Genomic DNA, 8,866 nt, shown 5'->3' with positions numbered 1-8,866 from the left:
GTCAAACGCTGTGCAGAGCGTGGAGGTAGCGGGTTCGAATCTCGCTGTTACCCTGGATGTATCTTCGCGCTGTAATTCTCTGTATTGTGCTATCTGTCTTTCTATTTGACGTCCCGCAGTGGACTGATCGTTAAGACATGGTTCCGATCAGATCACCGAAGTCAAGCATCACTGACTGGGGTCAATGTGCGAGTGGGTGACCACTTGGATCAGACTGAGTAGGGACCGAGGGTGTGCGGTATTGGTTCTCGTTAAACTGTTCTACCGTAAAGTGTTCGACTTCGCGTGCAGGTCGTCGGGATACCGAAGCGGGGGTGCCATCCCCTCTGCGGAGGATCAAAATTGTGATGGCATGTCTTCGGATCATCCTCAGGGATGTTTCCCAGACCGTCGCCTATAGCCCATTGTGCAGCTCTAGTGCGACGTAAATGAACGAATCAAATGTACCAATAAATAAATAAAAATGAACTCAACAAGAAGCATAGGCTGTCTCACCAACTTCTACCTTTTCTCCTCTATTAAAATTTCAGCATTGAGTTTGAAAGTTTGCTTATTTGTTTTGCACTGTACTCTTACGTCTAATTTGAGGTAGTTTGTTGAAAATTGCTTAAGTAAGTTTTGTTCTTTATGCATTTATTGTGGAATATAGCTTAGCGTCAGTTGATAATTGATGGGGAAAAATAGTTGGTATTATGACAAGGCTCTAATGCCATTTGAATTAATATAATTATAAGTGATATAACGTGCTGGATGATTTCATATCTATCACATCGTAATTATGCCTAAAATATCTTAGCAGCAAATGTCAATAGCTAAAAATATTCTTACTTAAATACATCAAAAAACTTGTTTAAAATTTACTATTCGTAAATGGTTCTCCTATCTTAAATCTCACTACAATTTTGACAATTATTATATAATATTAAGAATGCATGAAAATAAAATAAGAATAGAAATTTAGAAATAAAACTAGAAAATTAAATTAGAAACCTGAATAAATAACTAAAAATCCACAAAGACATACTATGACATGCGTAAAGATATACTGGGATTTGTATGAAGCTTTTAAATTTGTATTAACTTAATATTTAAAAATAAAAGTCAAGAACATGCAGGTCCACGTACGTGTACCTTGGTACGTAAGGTGAGATTTATGATAGCGTAGTAGTCGAGTGAAATTTCAAAGGATTATGAGTATTCAATTTTATATCTATTTAGTAATATTTTTGTGTGTATTCTTTTAAAATACATAAATACATTTAATAACTTAAACATTTTTCCATAATTTTGAAATGTTACCCCCAAGAATTGTATATTTTTTATTGTTAAGTTAGACAGTTTTCAATAATTATTTATTCTGCGTCATTTGCATAATTAAAATAGTTTTGAAACCGAGATTTAATGCAGTAATGTATTGGTATTACATTTAGAATTGCATCTCATTGTAAAAATACTTTGTTTTTAAAAATTCTTTTTTTTCTTCTGAATAATTAGTAAATCTTTTCATCATTGTATTTAAATAGATCATAAAATAATATTATTTATGTTTGTTCTTACTTTAGGAGCAATTTAACATTTGAAATATTAAATTATTTTTCTTATTTAAAACCTGAGGTCCACGTATGGAGACATAAAATTATTTGCCCCATGGCAGTGTAATTCGTATTTTGCTTATGACTTATGGCAGTAAAATAGAAATTTGAAACAGTAAAACATTTCTTGCTATATTCCTTTATACTTCAGTATAGTGAAGAGAATAAAATAAGAAATAAAACTTTTTAATTTTATTCTCTAAATGGTTTAACTATTTATTTATAAGAATTTACAATTAAATGTTGATAAATCGTAGTCAAATTTATATTCATGTACGAGAAGTTCACAGATGTAATGACGTGCTCTTAGAATTTCTTGTATTGGAACTTTATAATCTTGAACGTTCTGAAGATATTCCTTGCTTTAGCTGGAACTAATACAAGATGACTTAAATCCATTCCTGGTACAGTGAGCTTGCGAAAAAAAAACTTCAACAAATATACATATTTTCACTTTGCTTATTTGACCTTCAAAATATGGGGAAAGTGATAACAGCAATTTTGAACATATGGTCCATTTAGTCAAATCGGAGAGCTGTCAAAAATTAATGTTAATTTCACTTTGAATGTTTGGCTATAATTCTAATATTAATTACGTAAATCAAAATATTTTTACTCATTTCTGAAACTTTCTTACTGAATTATAACTTCATGGGTAAAATAGTTTTTAATTTTTATATGCTCAATATTAGTTTGAAATAAAATTTCGAATTGTAAAACACAGCAAGTGCATAAATTTTTTTACATAGATCAAAATTGTTGAACTAACTTAACCTAAACGTTGTCTAGAAATTAAAAATACACTTTTTTGAAATTGTATAGTTCAAAAACTGTTTGTCTAATTTTGTATTTTGTAATTTAAAATCATTATTTATATGCTTTTACAATACAAATTTCTCTCCCCCCGCTATTTTTAAATTAAATAATTATTACAAATTATTATCCCTTGTTCTTTGAAACTATCTTTGGGCAAAAGAGTTTCCCAAGTGGGTACAAAAATTTCGTAAATGGACAATTAACTTTGAAGATCAAAACTCAAAGTGAAATTAAAATTGATAGCCCCACGTGTTTGATCTCCCTCTTGTCTAAACTATTGAGATCATAGAAAATAACTAATCCCAAAAAACTGAAGAGGAAAGATAATAATTGATTGAAAAACTTGATTCACTTCAAAAATATAGAGGTTGTAAATAAGTCTACATATATCAAGCGCGCGAAAATAGGCACCCATTTTCAAGGATGCGAGGAATCAATTGCTGCATCATTGTTGAAATCTTCGGCATAAATTCAATTTCGGTAATGTGAAAATTATTTCCATCCCAGTCTCATGAGCTCATCTTAATGCCCTGGAATCTTGTTTTATTCATATGAATGCTGATTCCCATCTTAACGTTTCAGTTTCTCTCCACATCTCTATAGCGCGTATAAATTCATTTTACCTTGATTTACCCCTCTCAGCCACAGTGGTTTTTCTTCTGCTTTTTTCATGTTCATTTTTATCCTCTCTCGGCTACTAAGGTTTCTCCAGTTTTATTTCTAACCTTTATTTCTATTTTTCACTGGCAATAAATCAAATCACTTTTGTTTCAAATTCATGTCTGGCTAATCTTGAAAATGGGAGTCTATTGTTAAGCACAAAAATTATGTCTACTGTTATTTCCAATCTGCATATTTTTGAAGGGAAAGAAGTTGTTTAATAAAGTAATACTGTGACCATAGCTGCCAAATTTCAGATAACTCCACAGTTTAATGGTCAAAACTCAAATCTTTCAACAAAAACATCTATTTATAGAAAGTGGTATGAATCCGTAACAAAAGTTAGCATTAATTATTAGCATATTTGAGATGACCATTAAGATTGAATTTTCACTCATTAAAAAATCCCAACATTTATCAGCTCACAAGTTATTCAACATTTTAATTTTACTGTCCATTGTTGTCAAGCCTACCTATGCTGTACAGCAGCAATCATTCTGGAGCTGATCTGATGGTATGGAGTGCCACCACATACGCCACAAAATAACCCCTAATATTGATCCATGGCACCATGACAATCCAGTGATGCGCTCGTGACATCATGTCACATGTGTTGCCACTGATGGCATAACTGAGTCACTTGCCACTGTGCTGTCACTGTGTTGGCATAACTGAGTCACTGAGTCACATGTGTTGCCACTGATGGCATAACTCCCAGGAGACATTTTTCAACAAAACAATGCTCAGCTACAATTGGAAAATGTGTCATAGGATTGCCTCTGCCACATTACCACCCTTCCCTGTCGTTTCAGCAGTGCTTTTATAGCAACTTGGAAGATGCCACAGGACATCATAAAGGTGTTGTACCCAAATGCTTAAAATTGTAATTGTAATGCTAGCCGGTTGATCCAATCTGGTGCTAGCTTCCAGTGTTCGGTCAGCGACTCACTCGGGGGAACAGTCACGATGTCGAGTTAGTCCAACTTTCCATAGAAGAAAGAAGGCCTCAGCATAGATCAGTTTAGTAGTCTGACGTAGCGAACATAAACTGAGGAGTGGAGGAAAAATAGGAAAGATGTCACTAAGTTCAGGCTACTAAGCTGTGAAGTGGCGATATTACAAAAGATGTCATTGCGTTTTGACTACTAAAGGATTAAATTTCTTGTTTATGGCAACCCATGCTGAGGCCTTCTGCCTTCTAGGAGATATTGGTTCGTCTCCCCGCATTCCCTATTTTTGGGTGGGATAGATAAAATTTCCATAAAGGACTTATATGCGTCAGCACCTGACGGTATCTTATGCTGTATTCGCGATAGGAGTCTGCCAAGAGGATTCTAAAACCTCCATTTATTTGTATTTTTCCTGCTGTAAATGATTATCTTTGATTTTATTTCATCCTTTACTTATATCAACGTTTAACTTAAAGTATCTAAAATTTCATTTCATTCTGATAACTCATTCTAGGTATCCCTAAATTTTATGACAATGAGTTTACATAAATGTAAGTGTTAGTATTTACACCGAAGAGCCATTACATTATGACCACCCTGCTAATAACATGTAGGACCACCTTTAGCCCTCAAAAATGCTAGCACCCGCCGTGGCATTGATTCCACAAGGTGCTGATAGGTAGTCTGAGGTATCTGGTACCAAGCGCTCACCAACTGGTCCTGCAATTCCCTCACATTGCGAGGGGGTAGCGTGGCAGCACGAATTTGGTTTTCCAAGTAGGACCACAAATGCTCTATTGGATTAAGGTCAGGTGAATTTGGGGGCCAAGACATGACTTGAAAGTCACTGGAATGTTCCTCGACGATTCGACCCTTATGACATGGTGCATTATCCTGTTGGTAAACACCATCCCCCGCAGGAAAAACTGTTGCCATGAATGGGTGAACCTGGTCTGCAACTATGTTCAAGTAGCTTACAGACGTCAGGGATTGTTCTATGAGGATTATGGGTCCTAATGTGCCCCATGAAAACATTGTTCCTGGGCGAGAAACCATGAAAACCTGGGAGAGCCCATTGTTATAGATGGAGGGTGGTCATAATGTAATGCTCTTCGGTGTATATCGTAGATATCCTAAGGATTAAGTTAAATGTGGAAAAGAGCTAGAAAACACGTGTTATATTCATTCAATTTACTTCAAATTTTTTCTTTTTAGATGTCTACAGAAGGAAAAACTAAAAAAAATATTGAAACTTCTGAAAGGAAAGCTGCTGCGACATCAGAGGAGAAACAATCTACCATTGATCCTATTTCTCGCATGCCGTCGTCTGACTCTTCCACGAACCTATCGTTGCAACAACACATCGAAGACACTGCTGCAGGGGCAACTGGTGGAACCAATGTACCAGAAATTACTGTATCAGAGGCAGCTTATGCCAGCCCGTCAAGATATTCTTCAAAACAATCCACGGAACCGAAAAGATGTAGAAGTTTGAGCCCAAATAGAAATATCGACCCTAGACAATCTCCTCGAAAATCAGGTTTTTCAGGCGCTTTATCAGACATTAAAGGTTATTTATCAGGTTCTAAACTTGTTAAAGGTGCCAAAGAAGCTTACACAGACACTGTAACAATATTTAAAAGTGGTATTAGAAGTGTTTCGTCCTCTCCAGAGAAAAATTTACTAGTTAGAGAAGAATCGGAAAGTGAACTTCCTTATGCAAAAGAGGAAGACGATCTAACATATTTTGGTTTTATTGACCCAGATATTGTGGAAAAAGAAGATCCTGAAACTGAGTGTATGACAGACAGTACATCTATAATTTCATTAGACACTGCCGTTTTAGAAACAGAAATATCTCCTGAAAAATCTTCAAAAAAGTCTATGAACTAGTAAATTTTTTAAAAGATCTCCGAAAAGACAAAAAAAAATGTCTCCAAGAAGTAAATTTGTACTCTTTGAGACTTTTATTGCATTTACAAGGTTACGCTATCTTCGCACTCTTCACATCTTCCCCCTCTTCATTGCTATGGTATCACCAAATCTTGCGTTTTTTCCCATGACAGTACGGTACAGTAAAAAGTTCGGGTTCAGTACTTGCTCGGGGAAAGACTTGCTGAAAGTATGGTTATGGACAGGAGGAAGTGTGGAGAGTGGGGGAAATCGCGTAGACTTTCAACTTATTTTAATTTGCAAAGAGTATAACATCATTCTCTGTTACTCATTCAATTCATAAATGAGTTCTGTTGAAAGTTTTTTTTAGTTCCACTCTAATTGTACAAGATGTTTTTTATAATAAAGTTCTGCGCAGTTTTAAGTTGAGTAATATTTTATACTGATTTTGAATTTACGAGATCTCAGCAGAACACCTAAATTTGCATCCTTTTTACCAAGTTTCTCGGTGAGTCGAAGGAATATTAATAATGACGGGTACTTGGGGTTTGTCCCATTGGCCACAGAAATGCCAGAACTGCTACTCTCTTCTCGTTACCCAGTGGGCACCTGTGGCGAAGCCATGGCGGTGGAGCAGCGTCGCCCACGTCACACAACCACAAACCAGTTTATGGGGCGGGTCACATTCACACAAAGAGGAAAGGACATAAAACACACAGAGAGAAAGAAACATCCATACTCTGAGCAGGATTCGAACCCGCCGCCAATGGGTCCATAGTCAGACACGCTAACCACTCGGCCACCTGGTCGGCCAGGAAAAAAAAATTCAAAATTGAATCTTTTGAAAGATCACGAGTAGGGCTTTCGGAAAATTTATTTAATTTGAGGCATATATTTTGATGATTTCTTCAAAACTGTTTCAGAAATTAGTTTGGCATATATTTTTTTTAATGACAGAAGAGCATAAAGAACATTTTTGTGTGGCATATTTTACTCTGATTTTAGCCTATTCTGCATAAAATAAAAAAACAATGGCACATAGCTTATTAGTTTTAAAAGATACCTTCTATCAACAAAAAATGAAATTTTTTAAATTTTCTGTAACTCCCAAAAGAAAAAAGCATGCTTCCTGTCTCTTAATAAAGTTTATACAAATTTTTGCTTAAAAAATGGTTGTCCGCAAGCTCTGATACCACACCAAAAATTTTTTTCATGAATAATATGCAAATAATAAATTTTTAAAAATGCTTCGAGTTTGTAATTGTTATTTATGATTGGTAGCTTTAGTTTTGTCTATCTTCAGGCAATTCCCTCTAAATAAGTTCTTCTAAGAAACTAGAGCGGTAAAATATTGCTTGATTAAAAACTTCATTCGCTTCAAAAAATTAAAAATTGGTAATTACAGTTGACATGTTTTAAGCTCTTAAAAATTAGCCATCATTTTTAAGAAGTGCCAGAATTGAATGAACAGAAACAACAGTGATTTGAAATAAAAATGCAAAGTCGCCGACGAAAAAGGGAAAAATGAAGGTGAAAAACAAAATTAGTAAAAACCATAAGGAAAATCAGGGTAAAGTGCATTTATAAGAGCTATGGAGATGCGGCGAGGAGCTAATTAAAACTGCATTAGTTCGACGACATTAGTTTCTCCCCGTCTCCTCCATAGCGTGTGGAAATGCATTTTACCCTGATTTGCCTCTCTCGGCCTCCTGTGGTTTTTCTGTTCTGTTATTTATTTCTCGGCTGCTCTTGTTTTTTCTAGTTTTGTTCCTCACTTTTAATTTTCAATTTTTTTATTGTCGACTTTGCTTTTGTTATCAAATAACTTTTATTTCTTTTCATTCACGTCTGGCAAGTCTTGAAAATGGGCGCCTATTTCTGAGCGTTTGAAACATACTGTTATTTCTAATATGTAATATTTTTAAGCGAATAAAGTTTTTAATCAATCAGTCTCTTTACGCTAATTATTAAAATAACACAAAGTGTAAACATGTAAGGAAGCTTTATCTATGCTAATTCTTAAAATGACACAAAATATCAGTATGCAGAAAATCCACAGTTTTGTGAAAAAGAAAAGCTGTAGTGAGTGGGTTTTCGAATACTTGAAAAGTTAGTCCAACGCTTCCTTGTAAGGTCTAATAATCATTTGCAAAAATTAAGAATCTATTGATTTGTAAAGATTTTTATCGGAGTGAAAAAATTCTCACTGAACTGGAAATTTTTGAAGTTTTAACTCTTACGTATTTAAGCTGCATGTCAGCTTTAAAATCTCGACAATTCCTTAAGATAAAATGTTATATATGTTATCGTTGAAGTGGGAAATCCATTATTTCGTAGATTAACTAGGTATTTCATGAAATAACTAGACAAAATCAGAGTATATAAAATTATTGAATTCTACGGAATTAGGTATTCTATAGAATAATAAAAGTTCTTTGAACCGGTTCTAGATGCCTTTAGACAGTTTCGAATAGCTTTATATTGCTTTGCAATGACTTCTGTGTGTGTGTGTGTACGCTTTATTTCGTTGCCTTTAGACGTAGTTATTGATATGAGCAATATGAGCAACAATAAATTATATCATCTGCTTTTCCTTATTATTTGTTATCCGTAATAGGGGTAAAATGTGCTTTTCGAAAAATTTTAGATAATTACGATCAACTACTTTATAAAATAACTTTGAAATTGCTTATTTTTCACTTCAATGGTCTATCATTTATTTCATAGAATAACTAGGTCAAGTATAAAATTGTCCCGCAGTGGACTGATCGTTAAGACACGGTTCCCAGCAGATCACCGAAGTCAAGCATCACTGGCTACGGTCAGTGTGCGGGTGGGTGACCACTTCGATCAGTCTGCGTAGGGACCGAGGGTGTGCGGTATTGGTCCTCGTTAAACTGTGCTACCGTAAAGTGCTAGACTTCGCGCGCAGGTCGTCGGGCTACCGAAGCGGGG

General features: G+C 34.9%; 1 protein-coding gene across 3 annotated transcripts; it reads left to right on the top strand.

The window, feature by feature from the left end:
- Positions 1–421: 421 nt before the first annotated feature.
- Positions 422–6,335, top strand: LOC107452336 (uncharacterized). 3 transcript variants are annotated; one of them, XM_016068750.3, is made up of 2 exons: positions 422–611; positions 5,234–6,335. In XM_016068750.3, the coding sequence occupies exon 2, from the start codon at positions 5,234–5,236 to the stop codon at positions 5,909–5,911; it is 678 nt and encodes a 225-aa protein (XP_015924236.1). In that variant the 5' UTR covers positions 422–611; the 3' UTR covers positions 5,912–6,335. The 3 variants fall into 3 exon arrangements, with proteins under 3 accessions (XP_015924236.1, XP_015924247.1, XP_071044184.1); XM_016068761.3 differs by lacking the exon at positions 422–611 and adding an exon at positions 753–772; XM_071188083.1 differs by lacking the exon at positions 422–611 and adding an exon at positions 1,119–1,194.
- The last annotated feature ends 2,531 nt before the right edge of the window (positions 6,336–8,866 follow it).

This window comes from Parasteatoda tepidariorum, chromosome X2, assembly GCF_043381705.1.
Source record: "Parasteatoda tepidariorum isolate YZ-2023 chromosome X2, CAS_Ptep_4.0, whole genome shotgun sequence".
Classification (NCBI taxonomy): domain Eukaryota; kingdom Metazoa; phylum Arthropoda; class Arachnida; order Araneae; family Theridiidae; genus Parasteatoda; species Parasteatoda tepidariorum.
The sequence above is the reverse complement of the archived record's forward strand: the minus strand, read 5'-3'. Positions and strand labels throughout refer to the sequence as shown.

Excerpts from the sequence above, each read along its gene's own strand:
- LOC107452336 (XM_016068750.3), top strand. The coding sequence starts at position 5,234 with ATGTCTACAGAAGGAAAAACTAAAAAAAATATTGAAACTTCTGAAAGG.